General features: G+C 35.7%; 1 protein-coding gene across 12 annotated transcripts in view; it reads left to right on the forward strand.

Annotated features, from left to right (window-relative positions):
• Positions 1-4,919: 4,919 nt before the first annotated feature.
• akap9 (A kinase (PRKA) anchor protein 9) overlaps positions 4,920-21,299 on the forward strand; it is a 79,196-nt gene continuing 62,816 nt past the window's right edge. For 9 of the 12 annotated variants that reach the window (XM_008422160.2, XM_008422162.2, XM_008422163.2 and 6 more), the window contains exons 1-4: positions 14,902-15,018; positions 15,231-15,503; positions 19,291-19,335; positions 19,657-19,719. In XM_008422160.2, the coding sequence (XP_008420382.2) occupies positions 14,917-15,018; positions 15,231-15,503; positions 19,291-19,335; positions 19,657-19,719 (483 nt within the window). In that variant the 5' untranslated portion in view covers positions 14,902-14,916. Of the gene's footprint in view, positions 5,171-14,901; positions 15,019-15,230; positions 15,504-19,290; positions 19,336-19,656; positions 19,720-21,299 lie in introns of those variants that run through there. The other 3 variants (XM_008422168.2, XM_008422170.2, XM_008422173.2) reach the window with 2 other exon arrangements.

Raw genomic sequence — 21,299 nt, forward strand, 5'->3', positions numbered from 1 at the left:
ACGTTTATAAAGAAAAAAAGAGACTCTAGGACACTTACGATGATTCCGTATTCAGACATGACGACGTTAAGCATTGAAGTTAATTATTTTAGGTTTAAAAAACCTTCAAAAAGCACTACAGCATTTTCACTTATTTGTATAATACCTACAGAAACCAGTGAGGAAAGAGGACTGAGGCCACTGAAAAAAATCTGATTTGTTCTCAGAATTCGGACCTTTTTTAAACATTTTTACAGAAAACTACTGAATTAAGAGGTTAGTTTTTCACACACAGCTTATGTATATTAAATAAGGCCAGCTTTGAGCATTCTTTGTGTTTTTTACAGTTAAAAAAAAAAGATTTTAGAGCATTTTGTAAATCTATCTAGAATTCTTTTTTTTTTTTTTAACAAAATCAGTCCATCCCACTTCATTTGTGCTATTTATTTTATATATATGCTATTTGCTTGAAACCACACTTTTTCTTTTAATTTTAAATCAAATTTCAGTTGTATTTTGATTTCACACGAGCAACATCAAAGCCCCAGTTTTAGGTATTACTAGCTTGATTCATTTCAGCCACATGAGAAAGCATTGTGCTGTAGTTCGCAGCTGAAAAACCTATTGACTCGACTGCCTCTCTTACTGATGAGTCCCACCACTTATGAATATTTTACAGCACAGTGAAAGATAGCTACATTATGCGTTCTCTTTGCTGCTCTGCTACTGAAGTGACCCCTGTTTCAGTCACAACCTCTTCTGCACTGCCAACCTAGAAAGCAGCATTTTGTTTCTGGCATGAACAGTTCAGACAGTGACCATTATTATGAGAGATAATCCTGCTTCTTTTATGTTTTATATAAACTTGAAGCTCAATTATGATCTGTTTTCACATGTTGTAATACAAATTGAGCGTATTAGCTAAATTTAAGGCAGCTAAAGCTAATGCTAGTTAGTTGTTTTCTTTTGTGAAATTTGAAACATTTGATGTAATTAGGGTTAATTATCTAATAAAGATAATTTTTCAAATTTTTACTGAAATGAGAAACTGCTGTTGACATCTTCATCTTGATTATTAGCTTGAAATTGATACCACCAGTCAATCAAGCAACTGTATTTTTCAAATAAAATTATTAACTCCTTGAAAAACTAAAAGAGGTGTCAGTATGTGCTTACCTATCCATCCATCTTCTTACATCCTTGTCCCTTAGTGGGGTCGGGAGGGTTGTTGGTGCCTATCTCCTGCTAACGTTCTGGGTGAGAGGCGGGGTCACCCTGGACAGGTTGCTAGTCTGTTGCAGGGCAACACAGAGACACACAACCATGTGCACACACACTCACACCTAGAGACAATTAGGAAAGGCCAATTAACCTGACAGTCATGTTTTTGGACTGTGGGAGGAAACCGGAGTACCCGGAGAAAACCCACGCATGCACAGGGAGAACATGCAAACTCCATGCAGAAAGACCAGGGCCGGGAATCAAACCTGGAACCTTCTTGCTGCAAGGCAACAGCTCTACCAACTGCGCCACTGTGCAGCCTGCCCTTACCTATTTTAATATAATTAAAACTGTATGCAGAAAACTCTGACATTCACTGAAAAGCTGGGGTAATAGTCTAAATTTCAAACACATGTTGTGGTATACACACCAAATGATTTTAATCAAATATGTCAAATTTGTTTAAATTTTAAGCACATTTCTTGGACTAATATTATGTAAAAAATAATTTAACTCCTTCAGAGGTTCGATATTTCTATTACTTCCTCTGAAGCTCCTCTGACTTTTGTTCCTTAAAGATGTAAATTAGGTCATGCATAATTTGTGAGCAACATGGTTTTAATATTACATCGACTCCCGTCTTGATCCATTTGTTGAGGTCCTTTCTGCAAAGTTGCTTGGGTAACTGCAGACCCAGAACACAACCGGAGCGACTGAATAATTTAAGAAGTGTCGAAACTTTCAGATGCTGGTGGTTACTCGCAGACGCTGTTGCTCCAGCAGCAGGTGTCCCCAGGTGGGAGTGTGCGGGTAAAAAAATGTCCAAAAGACGATGGGTGGAATTCAAGATCTGCCAGACTATAAGTTGTTCAGCGCCGGTCAGCCGAAGACGCAGAGAGTCCTCTCCAGCTGCCACTGCTGCCGCTGCAGGTATGTCTCAAAACAGAATGAAACTTTGTATTTGTAGAAAAGTAACGACTGTGTATTCTCATAGTTTTCTTTTTTTTTTTCTTATTCGTAAATTTACCAGCTAGATATCAGTGTTTCTGTGAACATTGGGGATTGCGACAATATAAAGCATGTAAATAATAATATAAAAAAGTAGCACCGTTTTCTATACACCTGAGGAAGAAATAAGTGACAAAGGAGGTAGTGTAAATGTTTATTTAGTTTTTTTAAATAATCAATTAACCTTTATTTTTAGTTTTTAATGCATATGTAGGTCAGCTATGTCTCACATTAGTAAAAACAAACCACCATGTTTCACAAATGCTTGCAAAAGTTCCCATTATTTTTTTCCAAACAACTGCAACCCACATCTCCCAAAATCATCTTCAAAATAACAAAACCTGCTTTTAATTGTAAAACATAATCTAATTATTCTAACATTTACGTAATTTGGTGTCTGTTTAGAGAAAATGCTGACGGTCTTTTCCTGTATCACTCCCATCTGTTGTAGTAACTGATGCCAGTCTCTCAGGTTACCTTCAGGCTTTTAGCCACGGCACCTTTAATGACTCCTTCTTTGGGGAGGATGTTGCTCTTTTTTCATCAGAAATTAGCTCAGAATTAGTCTATTTATACATCTTCATACAAAATGTGAGGTAATTACCAGTTGTTTACCATCTAATGTTAAAATGAGAAAATGTTGCCTAAAAAGAAAGCTCAACTGGGACAGCTCTGGCAGCCTCTCCTCTCATCGCCATAGAAACTAGACAGAGGAATTCATGCTGCAGATACTGGAGTCAAAGACGGAGAATCACAGTCAGACATCTCGCTGTCATTAATCGACTTTACTGCTAATTGCATGTTTCATGGCAAAATGGGTGTGTGTTGATGCAATTTTCATATTTAAAAGGGGAGATGGAGTTTTGCTACTCATTAAAATACCAACTGTTTGATCACCAAGCTACGTTTATCAAAATAAGATATTCACACAAAATCTACTGGTAAATTGTATATCTATTTAAAATATATTGCAGAGAAAACAGACTATCCCCCTTCTGGGTTCCATTAATGTTTTTAATGGAACCCATGTTAATGTTTTTAAATACTGTTTTATTTACTTCAAACTTGCCTTGCATTAAAAACATGAAATGAGTTTATTATATGTGTGGAAAATAGGGAGTAATTTTATGCTTTTCTGGCATCAAGACAACATAGATAAAAAAAAATTAATAAAAATGTTATCTTATAAATTTGGTGAAATCTGCACTGAATTATTCTACACTTTTCCAGATTAAAGAGAGTTTAATGCTCTGACTTTCTGAAATGTTGAAGATGAAAAAATATGAATTCATTTTAAGGCTTTTCACCAACGGACTATGAATAATTATTTAGTTATATATATTTTCTTAGATAAAAGTAGAAATCTCAAAGATAGTTTGATCTTACTGAAATGTTTCACAACAAAAACTCTCTTTAATCTGGAAAAGTATAGAATAATTCAGTGCAGATTTCACCAAATTCATATGGCGCCATTTTTAATTTTGTGTTTTTTAGGTCTATGTTGTCTTGATGCCAGAAAAGAATAAAATTATTTTATTGCTTTCACAAATACAATAAACTCCTTTTCATGTTTGTAATGCCATAACATTTCAGCAATACAACAAACAAAACATTACATTGCAACGGCAAGAAAGGTAAAGAAAGGTTGGAATACAGACTATAATAACTGATATTTCAGGTAACAATAATCAAAGGCAACTAATTTTTTTTTTATCTTGATTTAAAAGAATTCAGGATTTCAGCATTTTTGCAATTTTCTGGAAATTGTTCTAGATTAAAAACGCACTGTTTCTCCATGTTTGGCTCTGATTCTGGGGATCCAGAGTAAACTTGAATCAGAAAACCTGAGAGGTCTAGCAGGATTCATGTTAAGAGTAGTTCAGTCCAAGTAGGATGAGTCTAGATGTTTAAAATGGAGCTGATAAAATGCAGTCCAGATTACAAAGAAAAAGAAAACCATGGGAAAATAGCACTGTAGCGTTGTCCTTAATCAAATTGGTAAGCTAATTCAATAAAAAAGAAAATTTGTTGATGGAGTATTTAACAGATATTTTTTAAATATTATCTTGGCGTGCTTGTGTTGCCCTCTTACACAGTTGTGCCCTGGGCAATAAGCCATATTCTCCAAATTTAACCCTAGATAGCTGTCTCACTGCAGTGGACAGCTATCTAAAAGGCATTTTCTTGTGTTTCTTGTGGATTTTAATATTATAAATGCACACAGACCACTGGAATGGACACTAGTGCATCATATAATACACTATAAACTACTGGCCATCCATTTAACAAGAAAATCTTTGTTAATCCAAAATGGCAGACAGATGAAAAAGCAACTCAGGAATATCCAGTTTCTACTCCTTTTGCAGAAAGCTCTTGCATGTAAAAAAAAAAAAAACAAACAAACAACATACTGTGACATCAAGTAACTCCTAAAGACTAATATTACTGATGTATTTTCTAAATACATCAGTTGTATTTGGAGAAAATTACAACTGGAAAAATTTTTTTACAAAAACTTTTTTCTCCAAGTTTTTTTTTTATGCCTTAAGAAAGTCAAAAACACTTTGAAAAAAAATCCTGTCATAAAGGATCATAATTCATGCATGAACGGGCTAAAACGTTCAATCACTGTAAGAGGCTTCAGGTTTTTAAGAAATTACTATACGATAAAACTACTTGCCATACTTATAGCACCAGTGGGCGTGGCTATAAATGCACCTACCCTACGTCATCACAGTTGAGTCTCATGTTTACGTGGAAAATATGGCGGCGGACTACAATCAGGGGGATAGCCAGTGATTGGGAATCACGGCATTGGAGAGATAGTCTGCTTGCCGCTGTGAGACTTCCTTTTCCTCCTGGATATTTCTTATGAAGCAGTTTTCTCCTTGTTTCAGTCTCGGAGTCAGCGGGAATGGAGGACGAGGAGAGGCAGAAGAAGCTAGAGGCCGGCAAGGCTAAGGTAGGATTCAAGACTCCCTAACGTCCTCTGAGTGCTCCAAAGTTACAGCATATTGTTCCGGTGGAGTTGTTTTTATATGGTTATGTCCGTCAGCTGTTTTGACCCCAACCCCCTCCCCTTCATACCACCTTCCCAGCTGTCATGCGCCGTGTCTGTCTGACAGCTGAGAGGGAGGAAGGAGGGGGTTAGCCGCTGCTACTGCTAGCCAAGGCTGCCTTTGTCATGCTGCATATCTGACATTTTTCCCCCTACACTGCTTTCTTTTTTCTTATTCCGTATCAAAAGAAGTATCGGCTCATTCTCGCACAAGTCTAGCCGTCGCATCATTATTTAGAGCTTATAAACGGCACCTGAAGTGACACTCAGAGGCTGGTGTAACAGGATTTACAGGGTATATCCTCACTAGCTAGGTAAAGCATTGCTTCACCTGCCAGACATGACTTGTATTGGTTTAAGCAACAGGAATACGCCAGAAGAGGCTCTATGCTGTGCTCATAAAGTAAAATATTTGCTGAGAAAAGAAGGGAGTACTTGTTAAACTGGATGACTTTGTATGTTTTTTTCCTACCAGTAGCTGTAAACTCAAAAACCAGCTCACTCAGTTTTGAGAGGCTGTTTGTCTTCGCTGAATCTCTGCAGGCAATGAGCTCATGTGTCACTTTTGTCAATATATGTCCATAAATACTAAATCAGAAGCTTTTAAGAGCTGCTAGAGTTGCTGCACAATTTGATACATCTCTGATGGACAGAGGTAATGTTACACCCAGAAGCATGTGATTACAGAGTTGGATATCAATCCCACCACTGCCTCTGTGAACACAGTTATTAGTATGTAAGCATTGGCTACTGCAATTCAGCTGGCTGAAACAAGTTTGCTACAAGTTCTCCAGTCAGCTACAAAAAGGACAAATATTACTGTTTTGACCGCAGAAAACATGGGCAGTTGTGGCCATGGAAACCAAAGGAGCACCACCCACTGCTTTTATTAGTTTGGCACTGTTTTAAAACTACAATTAGGACACTATACACAGATATCTAACCAATTAATCAAGTAACAGATTTTTATAACCTACAAAAAGCTATATTACTCTGAAGAAGCAGTTAAAAACTAAATTTAGTTGTTATAGTCTATATTTTTGCTGCAGTTTCACTATCAGAATCAAAATAATAATTAGAAAGGTAACATAAGTAGAACTGTTTTTTTAATATTTTACAGCAATGGGAATAAGTGTTGCTTTTTTGTTCTAAGTAGGGCAAATTAAATCTTGTTGCACGTTTTAAATCTTTGCACATATAGTGCAAAGCCTTGGTTGTTTTATTTAAAGTTAATGCATCTTGGTAAAGTGTAGAGCTGTTGGAAATCTGTTTCTGATTGTTATTTACTAAACATATTTAGAAAATCACGGTGAGTTTTGTCTGACAGAAGTTTGCAGAGACCATCTCCCTGGTTTGCACTCTGGTATTTTGGCTTGTAAAAGGCTCTTTGCTGCTGTAGGCTAGTCTGCCTGCTGTTTTTTTCCTCCCAGTGCTATGTCACCATGTCCTCACATGCAGTAAAGAAATCAAGGGTGTTATTATTTGAAATTCTAGTCAGATGAGTCCTTGAAGGCTTAGATAAAAGTCTGATGATGTTGCTTTTCTAAAATTATGTACATAGCTTAAAGTGTACAATGAGTCTGCATTGTATTATTGTCTCAAAACTGAAGCAGGATTTTATCTGAATGTTAGTCTGGAGATAAAGCTTTTCTGAGCTTTTCCTCTCTTAACAATCAGATTGGGTGACTGGATTTTTGTCAAATCGAGTGAAAGACGAGTTTTTGTTGTCTGACTGAAGTGCGAACTGTCAGTCATGCATTGTGCAGAATCAGGCATGAGCTTTTGAGTCACGCCAGACAATAGGGAAAGTGGAAATTGTGGGCTGCTGTTGCCATAGTTTTGTTCCAGAATGGAAGATTTTTCTTGCATCTTTAGTTTGGCTTCAGAAACAAACTTATTGACAAGTGTTTTACTATCAGTAACTGATAGCTCATCAGTGTAGTCATCTTAAATCGTATAATGCAGGGTTTTGTATATTCATATGGATTTTATTTTTATAAACCTCCTAGAAAAATGGAACTTTTACTGTCATTTTGCCTCAGTCTTTGTTCTTTTATTCATGTAGATCCTTTATGGTCAGTACAAACATCCATCTATCAGGCTACATCAAAATGCAAGGTAGAAGTCATTTTTATAGAGCGTCTTTCCACTATAGTAATCTTTCTCAGGATTCAGTTAGCCTAAAGGGTCAGTTTCTCTGTTAGGCACTCCTGCCGGTTTTAGCTGATCTTCTTAACTTGGACCTTAATCGCTCAGCTGGACGCGTCCTGCATGCCTCTGTGCGACAACCAGCCTATAACTGGCACAGATTACGTAGCTGATTAATTGGCTTAATTGACTGTGGAAGGTTTTATTTTTATGATGCAGTGGCGCAAGCTCAAAGTAATGATAGATACTTGTGCTGGGTCATGCTGGGTTGCTTTAAATGGGTTAAATCACAAACAATTTGGATGTCATGGTGTGGAAGATGCCTAGTTTAGCTATTGTGCCTGGCTGAAGTGTTCAGGTCATGATGGACTCGCATGTGGAAGTGAAGAATAAAAATTTTGCGTAGTTTTTACAATGGTTTTACAAATAATAATCTGTGAAGTGTGGCATGATTTTGTATTTGTAAGCCATTCCAGCTCCATCTTGTTGCTTGTTGTAACCACAGGGTGAGTCAGGTACAAATTATCTGGGATGTGTGATTGATAGGAGAGGAGCAGAGCGGGGCCCCAGGCACATAATTGTGCAGTCTGCTGCGCTTGTTACAGTCTAATTAACTTCTGAACTTTAATTTCTTTCTTTTCACAACAAGGTAAACTACCTACTCCTCTATTTGTACTATAAATAATCGTTTTGTCCTTAGCTTTTCAACTCGCTGTCAGCTCCCGATCAATGAAATGCAATGAGTTCAGTGTCCACGTAAGACCTGACAATCAGAAAATGTTTTATTTTTCTATTTTTTATTGATTGCCTCCACGATGTGCTGGATGTGTAAACTTGAAAATGTCTGTACTAAGTAGTCACAGGTCTGAATAAAAGTGCACACAGAATATTATTAGAGATGCACGATAACATCGGTATCGGCTGATATTTGTAATTTTTTTACATATTGGTATCTGTCCTATAAATAAAACTGGGCCAATATGAACAACCAATATTTATTTATACCGGTATCTGTTTCTGGTGGGGGGTTTCCCCAAAGGTGTCAAAAATGGTAGCGAAATATATGTAATATTGGTAAATATTGAATATCGGCCATAACAGCAATATCAGATATCGATATCAGCCCAAATTTTCACATTGGTGCATTCCTAAATATTATTTAGTAAAAAGGTTTGAAAATCAGTTTTCTCCCCTTTTCCATTTACTCATCACTTTATGTTGGTCACATCTCATCATCTCATCAGTAAGTTAGCCACACCAAAAGATCAACACTTGCACACCTCGTTGATAAATAATGAATTTATATTGTTCCATTTATGGGACTTTGGGGATTTGAGTTTTCCTTGTAAAATGTTCTTTCTTTTTCTGGAACTGCGAAATTTTAATGGGTTTGCGTTTTGCACCAAAACGTTCTGTTCACAAAAAGGTTTGAGTCAGTAGAGGTGAGGAGTTAGGATGCTTTACATGCTGGCCGTGCACTTCAGCAAACCAAAACACGCGTTTTGTTTTGCTCAAACTAGCATGAAAACTGCAACAAATCTATTGAAGACGGATCCGAGCGGGTTTCTGCTTTTAAACATTCTCTCCCTGTTGAGTGGATCTTGTGCACAGCATTGAACTTTCTGGTTTGGTTCATTGAAAGGGAAGCCTCAAGACCTTTCTGTGTTTCTCTCTGCACTCAGCGGTTGTTGATGGGGGATGAAGGAGTCTTGCGCACCATTTCTCACTCACTCCATATTCTTGGTACATTTAGTCTTCTCTCCTTTATTTTATTCTGGTAAACAATGTTAATTTGCACACATATATTATACAAACATTCCATATTTAAGTTAATTTTTTTCCTGCCATCACCACTAATTTCTAGCGTCAGCTTGGTTTATAGGAGCTATTAGAGTTTATTACGCCATATTGACTAAAAATGTTTTATGTAAATGTAATCAGGGATACTTCACATTAATAGCATCATAGCTTCATAGAAACAAGCCGACAATAAAATAAAACAAAATATGTCTGTCTTGTGACGACTCCAAATTAGTGTAGTTGTCAAGTAGGGCTTAACGATATGACTGAAAAACGTATTGCAATAAAAGCGTTTCATATCGTTCTATCAATAATTATTGATTAGTTTTTTTGGTTTAAATATATGTTATGCTGCCAAACTGGTGACATAATCTTTCCTCTTTTATCCACAGTCTTCATTCCACTTTGTTTATTTTTAAGCAGCTACAAGGCAAAGTGGTGAAACTTTTAAACTGCTGCTGAGCCAGTTACTCAACAGATTGTTGCTAGGTAACCACAGAGTGTCTGAGTTGCTAGGTTACCAAAGAGTGACTGAGTTAGTTGATTCCACCAACTTTGGATCGGAGCTCAGCAAATATTCTAGCATATTGAATATTGAATAATCTATCAGATGTGTCATCTATTGATATTGATCACATGTCTATGTTATTGATTTATTGTCCTGCCCTATTGTCAAGTCAAATTAGGAATGCATCAATATGAAAATTTGGGTTGATATCAATATCAGATATTGGTATTTCTGTTATGTGTACTTATTTAGATAAGCAAAATATTATTCCCTAGCTAATATAGTTGCTCTGGTCTTCTAAAGATTCAAACTGGCTGCTGTTTATAGTCTGTTTTTCTGTCACCATGAGGCTCAGATATGCAGGAAAGACCTGTGTACATGCTTTCAGACAGCAGATGGTGGTACACCTACGTAGTTTCTGTTTACCCAGATGGTGGTGCAGCTACCCAGGCTTTGAGTCTCCATATGCTCAGCCAGCAGCCGTGCCAAATAGGGCAGCTTGCAGTGCTAAGCATCTCAGCAAAAGGCAGAACCCTGGGTGATTCCTGCTGGCAGATTTGCTGCTACTCATGCGTTACTCTTATAAAGTCAGAACCGAAGACTGCCTCCTTCTCAGAGATGCACCAATCCTGTTGGCTCATCAGTCGATTACATTTCTTTCTGTGCTCAGGTTTTAGGTGGATAAAGCTGCTCTTAAAATACAGATAAGTGGGTATATTTGGACGAGGGCGGGTCATGTGAGTAGCTGCGGAGGCTCAGATCAAGAACACTTTGAGCTTTTTAAGCTGTGAATAGTAGGTGGGAACACGACCATGACACCTACTCTCAGCTCTGTCATGTCAGCTTCTGACCCTTTTTTACAGCATCGGCAAACACTGGGAACTTTCATCGGGGTTTAGCTGCTGCTGTTCATAAAATCGGTGACACTTGTCTTAGTTTGAGCCGATGAGTACACTTAAGTTGACTAATGACTCACAATGTTTGCTTGTGGTTTATAAGGCTTTTATGCAGAAATATTTGAGAGAAGATTACAAAGTACTTCAAGTTTGGATAAATTAGCCCAACTCCACATCAGATTATGATTCTGCTTTCTTTACTTGACCCTGTAACTCCCTCTCCATGATTAGGGATACACAATATATCGACACTAACATTGGTATTGGCTGATATAAGTCATTATTTTAGCATATTGGAATTGGGCCAGTGTGGACAACTGATATTTATTGTCTTTTTGCCATCTGTTTCTGGTAATTTCTTTTTTCAAAAGTTTCAAAACGGTAGATAAATCTATTTAATGTGTCTAATATCAGTTATTGCTGGATGATATGACTGAAAAGCCTATCATGATATAAGGGTTTCATATTAGTCTATCAATAATTACTGATTAGTTTTTGTTTTCAATTTCTGAAATACAGCCAAACTGGGGACATGACTGTTTTATCCAAAGGTTTTAATCCACAAAGCTGTTTTTTATTTTCAAACATTTATGAGGCACTGTGAGGAAACTGCCACTGCGGCAGTTACTCAACAGGTTGTTGCTAGGTAACCAAATAGTGAGTGAGTTGCAAGGTTACCAAAGAGTGAGTCAGTTAGTTGATTCCACCTAGTTTGCTTTAGCAACTTGTGAGAGGTTGAGTGGCTAAAATCGTTCCTCTGCCTACATCTCCCAGAATGCTGTGCAGGTCTGGGTATTGGAAAGTAATGGATGAGTTTACCAGTGAAATTTGACACAATACTGTCATCAAAATTACAACGGTATGCCAAAATTAGCCAAGGAAACGCATGAGGAAATATCTTAAAAAGAAATTTTAGATTATGAAAGGACTTGGGCAGGCTAAGTCTGTAATCTGTTGCTCTTTGAGCCGACCATAATGGCTCCTAATAACTTTGGCTAAGAAATAATAGAACCAGCTAAAGTTTTAAATATAACAAATACAAGATTTTAAAGGTTTTTTATTTTATCCTGAAATATTTGCGTTGAATTTCTACAAGGAATGATACTGAGAGTACAGTATTATACTTTTATGTGTTTTTCTTGACATTAGGTTGGAATCTATGTGCTTTTTAAAAATAATTTTTCAACCCAGAGGGGAAAAAAAGCTATCCATCCTGGAGATAAAATGACGGTTCTTTAAAAATTACAACTTTCCTAAAGTAGATATTGATCTAAATTTCTACTTTTTTCCCCTCAAAAAAGTAATGTGATATCTGTGGCTCTAAACAAGTTTTTTTTGTTTTGTTTTTTGGCCTGGCCTGATGAGTACAAACTTACTCTAGATTATAAAGGTTGCAGACCTCTGGACTAAGGCATAGTTTTGTGAATTCAGTATAGTCAATTTATTACACCTCTCTCATTCTTTTCCTTTGTTCTTTGAACTCTTGTGTGAGGTTAAATAGAAAGGTAAACTACAAGATTGTCAGAAGATGAGAGCGTTATCTTGCTTTGTTTTATCAGGGCTGCATACCGGAGGACACAGGGAAAGGATGGTTTCACAGTTGGTATTGGTGTTTGTATTGATTAGCAGAAATGTGTGTATGTGTGGGAGTTTTTAGTTTTGATGCATTTAAGAACAGGAAAAGTGTCACATTTATCAGCGTTTGACCGACATGTCAATTCTTTGACTGTATGAATAGTTGTGAATAAGATGTTTGGTGTCAAAGCCATGCAGTTCTCAAAGGTTATGATCAAGAACACGTTTTTAAGGTTGGCCCAGTTAGATTAAAATGTTATGCTGTCTTTTGTGTTTTTTGCTATTTAATGCGTCTTTATCCTGTACAATCTTTCTTTGTTACATTATTTTCTTACCTAGACTTAATCTGAGCCTTCAAGGCCACCGTTTTTGTAATTTCTTACATCAATGTACAAGCTAGCTATCAAAAATACCTTGAATTATGTTTCTTTTTAGTTGCTCTCCTGATAGTAATTTATTTTGAGTGAGCTGAGCGAATAGAACCAGATGTTTAAAATATATATATATATATATATACATCAACTGACCTAAAAATCTGCTTTAAACATTAAATTTCCTTCAGGTTGGATGTTTTTCTTTACTGCCAGCTGATGCAGCCGATTTAATTGGGACATGTTCGTACCTTGGCTGCTATTAACCATCTGTCCTTGTGAAGAAGCACACAAACGCAATGGAGGTGCACCTGTCTCTGAAGGTGCATGACGTCTGCTGTGTGTCATATGGTAGTAGGGGCGTTTTACAGGCAGGTGATGAGGCGATAGTGTGGAATGAAACTGATCTGTGGCAGAAGGTCCATTCAGACACAGGTCTGTGGCTGCTGCCGTCTGCTGCTCATGTTCTAATTAGCTAATGTCTAGATGAAATGGTGGAAAAAGCAGCCTTATTGTTGTACTCAGGACATTATAGATAAAAATATAATTATTTGCTATATTTTTATGTTGTGTTTTTTTTAAATATATATGCAGATCATCATTGTTTTTATTACCAGTTGATGTAGTTCACCCACGTGAATCAGAGTAGTTGTGACAGCGGCACTTTAATATCCATGTTTCAAACACGCTCTGCTTCAGCACAGTTCTGGAATGAAGTTTCCTAAAGCCAAATAAGGTTACTGACCTGAAACTGACCCTTGACTTGCTGTCTTTGTTACTGTGGGTCAGCAAGATAAAAAAGTACAAGTATAGTAAAATAAACATTGTTCTTTTATTCTATGCACTACTGACAACATGTCTCTGAAGTTCCAAGCAAACATTTAGTATTTATTTGCAGAAAATGAGAAATGGTCAAAATAACAAAAAGATGCAGTGCTTTCATACCTCAAATAATGCAAAGAATATGTTACCCTGCAACCTTGGATGGCTGAAGGTAATGTATTAGATGATCTTCCCTCAACGTGTGATGCTGTGATATAGAAAAGATGAGACGCACACGTCGAGCTTCCTTTAGCATCAAACAGGAAGATTTATTCTTCTTGTGTAATGAACATACTCCATATACAACACTTCTTATGCAATACTCCAGGTATCAGATTATTTAAGTATGACTGAGTAACTGTAATAGCTAGCACTTATCTCTTACACAAAAAAATTCTACAAAACTGAAAAAAGTGCAATTGTCCTTTAATGCTATGTTTCTTTACTAAGCTTCACCTAATCAGCCACTGAATGCCATAACAATTGTTCATCTGGTTTTTGCAATAACCCACAAATAAATCTCAATTTTAAAAATAGAGACCGAAATAATGTCTTTTGTGTGACAACTGTTCAGAAAAGTTCAGAATACAATAAGTTCAATGTGAATTCAGTAGTCCTTCAGCTATTTCTCAGCTAGCTCAATACACAGAGTCCGCTAGCATTAGCATTAAGTAGCCTCCAAAAATATGTCCCGTTTCTACACAACACTAATCACAAACTGCATAACGTGACTAACTCACTAGTTGACTCTTGATATACTAACTTCTTCAACTGTTAAAGGAAACCAGTATATATGCAACAAAATACATTTTTACTGACCTGTGATATAGAAAAGATGAGACACACACGTCGAGCCTCCTTTAGCATCGAACAGAAAGATTTATTCTTGTGTGTTCTTGTGTGTCTATTCCACACAAGAACACACGCGTTGGTGTCTATTCCACCAACGCGGCAGCACCTCTAGCGGTTGTGTGCGGACTTGCATAGGACTAACTAAAATGACATTTAAGAACTTAGTACAATAAAAAATTAAAGATACAAAAATTTAAATTATGTTGGGGTGCCTATTTTCTTACTTATTGTTTTATTTATTATTAACTTGTTTTTCACCCCTCTACAAATACAAGTTTATATTCATTTAGAAAAAACAATACCAATGTTTTAACTCGGGTAGAGTTCAGAGATCAATATTTTGTGGAATAACCAGGAGGTTTTCAATGAGGTTCAGTGCAGTGGACTCTTCATTTTTTCCAGAGCTGTAGATCTATTACTGAGAATAAAATTACTTCTATTTGTTATTTGTAATAAACTGACCAAAATGAGAATGACTAATAAACAAATAGCAGAAATTTTCATCTTCTGTCAATGTGTTATTGTTCAAGTCGGCTGCAGGAACAAATATCAAAGATTTCCAGTTTGGAAAGCATGACTGTGTGTTTTCCCGGATAAATGACATACTGTAGTTTAAAAAAAAAAATCCCTTTAATCAGGATTAGCACCTGTTGCAGTACGAGGCGTGTGTTGGGTCATATGGACATAAGGAGGGAGGACTCATTGGTAGCAGCGGGGCAGGAGGCGTATTTGGGCCATAAAATGTTTCGTTTGACTATCACCAAACTGTGTCGATTCAGAGTAAGTTTATATGCTGTTTATTTTTTGCTAAAAGTACTGTTTAGTGGAGTTTCTTGGAAAGAAAGGCGTGGATCTTGACCAAACAAATGGGTCAGACAAGCTTCTAAATGACAGCGGAAACAATATAGTAAAAAGAAAATAAATCTTTTACATTTCTTTTCTCATGTTACCTCTGACTTTAACTGAGCATATTTGACTTCCTCTCGCTGCAGTTGGCTGAGTACCGCCAGAGAAAAGCTCATGCAGACTCCCAGAAGAAGCAGAAGAAGAAGAAGAAAAAGAAGCCGGCCGAGGATTCGGAGGCAGAATCGCAGGGAAGGGAAGAGGTCGAGCCGGATCAGTTTGTGGGTGGAGAAGGAGAACGAGAGGTCAAGGGTGAAAGACGAGATGAAGGGAGTGAGGAAACACCCACCACAGAGTTTACCTTCACCAAGACGCTGAAGAGCGGAGAGATGGTCAGGCATGACCAGACCTACAAGATAGAGGTACACACATTTATTTCATACAATACTCAACACAGCAACGCTCACTCTCGACGCTTAACTCTGAAGTGCCAACTTTTATTTTTCTAAAATTGTCAATCTTTTTAGGTTTGTTTTACAAAGTATTCATTCTCTTAAGCATTTTCATGTAATGTTGCAACCAAACTTTAATGCATTTTAATAGAACTTTATACGCAAGACCAAAGTAAAACATAATTTTGAAGTTAATCAGAAAAATATGTATTGCTGTCAAATATCTCTAATGAAAGAAGTCTTAAAAGTGTGCCATAAATTTATATTTAACATTTTTAAAACTGATATTGTAGCATAGTCCTCCTAAAATGGCCCAGTCAAATTCTTATTGAACATGTTTGGCAAGACTTGAACATTGATGTTCACAGATGATTGGACTTGAACAGCTCCAAATAGAAATGTGCAAAAAAAAAAGTGTTTAGATGTGCAAAGCTGGTAGACATTGTTGTTTTTATGAGGTATTTATTCAGGGACCTTAAATGTGAATGCACACCACACTTTTCAGATTATTTTTTTGTCCTTGTGGGCGGGAGGGAATTTTGAAAACTCATGTATGATAATTTTCAATCCACTTCAAAATATTGCAATACTTTATGTTGGTCTAACCGTAAACACACACAAAAAAAATACATCAAAGTTTGTGGTTGTAACATTTCAAAATATGAAAGCATCTTTCTTTCCAAAAGATGTATTTGAACAAATCGGTCTACTCTGTTTTAATATGACTTGTTGGTGTATTTTTTATGTAATTTTGGCACAACTCCACTTATTTTTGTAAGTAAAAAATTTGCAAAAATTTTTGTTCCTCCTTCATCAACTTGATGCTTTGCTGTGAACAGTGAACATTTAATGCCCTTGCTCAAATCATATCACAGCTGCATCAGTCAACACAGTCTCTCTCTTTCACAATCATTATATTTGAAAAAAATTGGAAAGCCTAAGGTTTTTTTAGTCTAACAAAGTAATGTGAATAGCTCATGATACAGTTTTCTAACCCTTTTGGATGAAAATGGGCAATGATTGTTAAATAAAAAGTCACAGATTACCTACAAATAGGAGCATTGTTTCACAATGTCAGATACTGTAAATTAGATTTTTTTACACAAAAAACTTTAAATAATTATTAAAATAATCAACTAATTTAGTAACCGATTCATTATTAACTGACGTTTTCTGAAAAAAACAACATATTTAGATCAGTAATTAAGCACCAAAATAAACATACATTTAGCATTTAGGGTAATTAAAAACTAGTCTGTAAATGTTTTAGCCAAAACTCCTCAGTTTTAGCTTCACCTGGTTCAAATTCACCAAGAGTGCTGTGCTACTGCATTTCATGCAATAAAATGTTTGTTTTCTCATTTTTAATTATTAATATGAATGCATTTCTAATGATGCATAATTATAATGTATAATTATTAGAATTTTTTTTCTTATTTAGTAATTGATTACTAAAATAATTGTAAAAGAAACCAACCTTTTCTTTGGCTGAAAATGACAGAAATATTAAGGTCGTTTGTTTGGCTGCTTGGTCAAAAGATGTGGGTGGGAAACAAACTAAGCAACTCTATAGGATGAATATGAGCATGCATGTGTTGGCGGGTTGTTTAGGAGGAAACAGTAGTTTTGTTTTTCTCATAGGTATAAATTCACTTCTTTTTGTCCATTTGTCTTTTCTGCATAACAACCACTTTAGGAGCCAGAAATGAATCAAAAAGCACATTAAAGCATGTATTTTTCACATTTAAATGCATGCAGATGACAATGATATAAAAAAAAGGTTGTGGTTTTTGTGGGGTGCCATTATTTTCTTTACCATAAGCTCAGTATTGATGCATTCTGCTGGTTTTACATAACCACCTTCTGCTATTCATTAAATCAACATACAGCACAGTCATTCCAACCTTTCTTTAGAGAAAATATGATTGAAACAGCAGCACCTAGACATTTGATCCAGGCTTTTCTGATGGTTAAATTACCACTGATTACATCTCATCAGAAATCCACGTAGAATGGTTTAAAAACATGCAGAGCTGAGAGCTCTTGTACAATTTGTTCCGTCTTTCAAGCCCTCTCCGTCTCTTTTGCTCGGCCCTGTGTTGCCACTCTTCTCCATGAACCCACAAAACTACTTGGCTGCCATGGAGACAGACAATTGCCTTTAAACTTGTTGGGATGTGTCAGTCTGTGTGACCGATTTCTATGGCCTTGCAGTGGATTTCAGAAGATCTAAAGGTTGATGGAGTGTATTATTATGTACACAGAGCTCCTGGGTTTTTATTTTTTTATTATTTTTATGGGCAAATTATAAATTACTGCTGCCTGAATGAGATCTGTTCTGCATCACAAGCAAATTAAGCCAGTTTTTCCATGGGCAGTTTTCTGCTCTAGGTCATTAAAGTGAAGACATATTCTTAAATGAACTCGTCATTTTGCTCTTGAGCAACAAAAGGAAAATGCAACAAAATGAGTCTTTTGAAAGATACTTCAAGGTAACTATGTTTTACCTCAAGGACAGCTTCCTGAATTGTTTTCACATATCATTGAAAAATCTATTCGTTTCTGTAATTTATTTGAAAAGTGAAACATAGGTGCTTTTATAGATTCATTTAACAAGGTATTACATTTCAAGAGTTTTATTTCCATTAGTTTTTATGATTATGGCTTACAGCAAAAGAGAACCAACAATTCAAAATATTAGATAAGACCAATTTAAACATTTATTTCAGAATCTTCTCAAGGCTGAAGTTATACTCGAACATAACGCAAAAATTATCAGTATGGACAGTATTTATATCAGAGTCCAGTAATAGTTGTTGGATATTTTTCAAGAGTTCTTGTGTGTTATTTTTTATACTGATGTAATATTTAGCCAGCAGGACAAATTAGACAAGAGTCAAGTTGTCTAAGCATTGTGTTTTTTTAAGTTCATTAATCTTGAATTGTGAGTTTTAACTTAATGCTGCAATTTAAACCAAATAATTATGTAGGAAAAAAAACTCCCTCACACAACTTACTGCTTTAAGTTCATCTTTCACAAACTTGCATTCAAAATCTAAAACTCTCTAAATTTATTTGACTTGAAGAGTAGAAGGTAGTAGACACAACAAAATGTGGCTCAAATGTTTTACAGTGTGGACACAAATGACAAAAATGTTCCATAGATCAGAATCGGAGGAAAAAATAAAACGGGCATATATCGCACCTGATATCGACATCGTCTTGCAGACATATTTTACACTGCACTTTTACCTTCCACTCAACTTTGCTTGAATATGCTTGAATAACCAGCTTCTTTGGCAGTAATCTTTTGTTAGTCATCTTTCTTTTGGAGAGTCTCTGTGACTTTTTCCTGCACAGGTGAACAGATTAATTAACAATTCTTTATTTATTTACTTTCTGTAATAATTTTTGGAGAAATCATATTTGTGTTTCTCTTTAACTGTAAGCCTCAAAATTAACAGAAAGAAATGCTTTAAATAAATCACGGTTTGTTTAATCAGTCAGACTGTTGACCTGGGTTCACATTTTGAAATTGATTACTAAAATAAATGACTTTTCCAAATAGTAGTGACAGGGTAAGCAATTTATGGTTTTGGTTTGTAAAATAGGGTTTTCTTTTGTTTCCTTGTTTTGTAATGTAAATTCACCAAAACAAAGCAGCCACTGCTGTCTTTTTGTATCAGCCTATTTTATTAATTTGTCTATCTATTGTTATTTTATTTTATTTGATGTGTGTTTGTTTTTTCTCCTGCAGCCTGAAAGCGAAGTTTCCACCACAGCGGAAGATTATTCCTCAGAGGTGAGTTAATATTTCCAAAAAATGTGATATGAATTTAACTTTTTTATTATATTAGGTTATCTCTGCTTTAAAATGAGTAAAACTTTCCTTTAGAAAGTCTAAACCAACAGCTAAAACCTTCAGGCCGATCATTTTAATGTAGTTCTAGTTTTTAAATTCAACACTTCACTAAAATTATCTCCAGCTATGCAACATCAACATTTATTAAACTGTTTTAACTCCAACAAAGCTGCTCAAAGGTGTTTTCCTGACATGATGCAGGCTTTTGTGTTGCAGCCTCCCAGATCGTAGTGTTTAACACAGCACATTATGAATTAACAGGTAAATGGCTGCCTCCATGTGATGACAGAGAGCCTAATGATGCCTTCACAGGATTTTATCTGGGTACAGTAATCTGATCAAGCAGCTCTGCTTTGGCTTCGCTAACAAACCAAATGCTTAACGTCTTCTGCAAGATTCTCACTAACCACGTCTGCTTTGTAGTCTTTACACATTAAGTATTTTCTGTCCTGTTCTGTCGGTGGTGAAGAAATATAATTGTTTTTAAAAAGTCAAAATGCTCCAGAAGGTTACAATGGAAAAGGGCTTTGTGACATTGCAGAAGTGTGAATTATCTGTGAAAGCTGCTTGAGGAAATAATGAGGGAGTGATGAGGAGGCAGCGTCTGCTTTGAGGAGAGAAAACAGAAAGTTTTCTAAAAGGAGCCGCTCTCCGTAGAGCCACTGCTGAGACAGATGGATTTATAAAGACATGAGGGCAAAATCATTTTCGTTTTGGGCCAAATCAAGATCATGAATGCTCTTAAAGGGCCGGTTGTGCCAGAATGTATTGATAAAACCTGTTCACAAACTGTTAAAATATCAATTAATTCTTAAAATTAAATCATATTGAAAAGTCCAGGATTTTACATTTGTTTTGTGATTTTTTTTAATATATATATATATTTTTTTTGCTATAAAAATCAAAGTGGTTGTTGTACTAATTTGGAAATATTAGTGATATTTGCGCATATTTATGTCTGCAAATGTGACTTTTTATTACTCGCTGTATACATAATGGACTATAATCTGACATCAATTAAAGCTGAGGCAGCTGTTTAGTACAAGTAAGAACGTTTTTGACAATTAAGGAAAATCTCCAATAAACTCCCAATTATTAGCGAAATTTGTTGATTTTTGAGTGAATTTCCACAATAATTTGCAAGAAACTGGAGGGACTGATTGATATAATTTGGCAGTAAACAGATAAAAACTGCTCCGATTTGAGTGATAACGTAATATTTAAGCACATTTAGTGTTTAGTCTAGAATCTATAGGGCCACATAAAAAGCTACGGCGGGCCGGATTTGGCCCACAGGCCTCGAATTTGACATGTGCATTTTGGAGTGTTTTAGGGTGAAACACAGGTATGCAATTAAGGTGTTTTTTTTACTTGATGGAGCTTTTATCTCCCAAAAAACAGGGAAATTATTATTTTTCCTTGTAGATAAAAACACCCAGCATTTATTCTGCTAAATTTAAAAGTTTTAGTAACCACAAATGTAAAACATGTCTGGTTTTAGATATGAAGCCATTATGCTTTGTTCTATAAAACAAAGCATAAGCATATTGTAAAAATTACATCGTCAGACTGATCAAAATATAAAGTTAAGTGGAAATTTTGGTATTTTAAAGACCAACATGACAATAATTGATAAAAGTAACACAAATAACAAAATAATATTTTTCAAAGTCAGTTTCTTTCAAGAAAAAAAACTTATGAAACTTTAACAAAAACTGCAGGTGTGTGTCTGGCAAATTTTTGGTTAAATCATGTTTGTTATTTATTCAGCAGAAAATCCAGACATTTTACTCAAGTAAGAGTAGAGATACTTCATAACGAAATTACTCAAGTAAAAGTAAAAAGTACAGAGTAGTAGAAGTACTCTTAAAAGTAAAATTTTTTCCAAAAAAAGTTACTCGGGT

Source organism: Poecilia reticulata, linkage group LG11 (assembly GCF_000633615.1).
Source record: "Poecilia reticulata strain Guanapo linkage group LG11, Guppy_female_1.0+MT, whole genome shotgun sequence".
Lineage (NCBI taxonomy): Eukaryota > Metazoa > Chordata > Actinopteri > Cyprinodontiformes > Poeciliidae > Poecilia > Poecilia reticulata.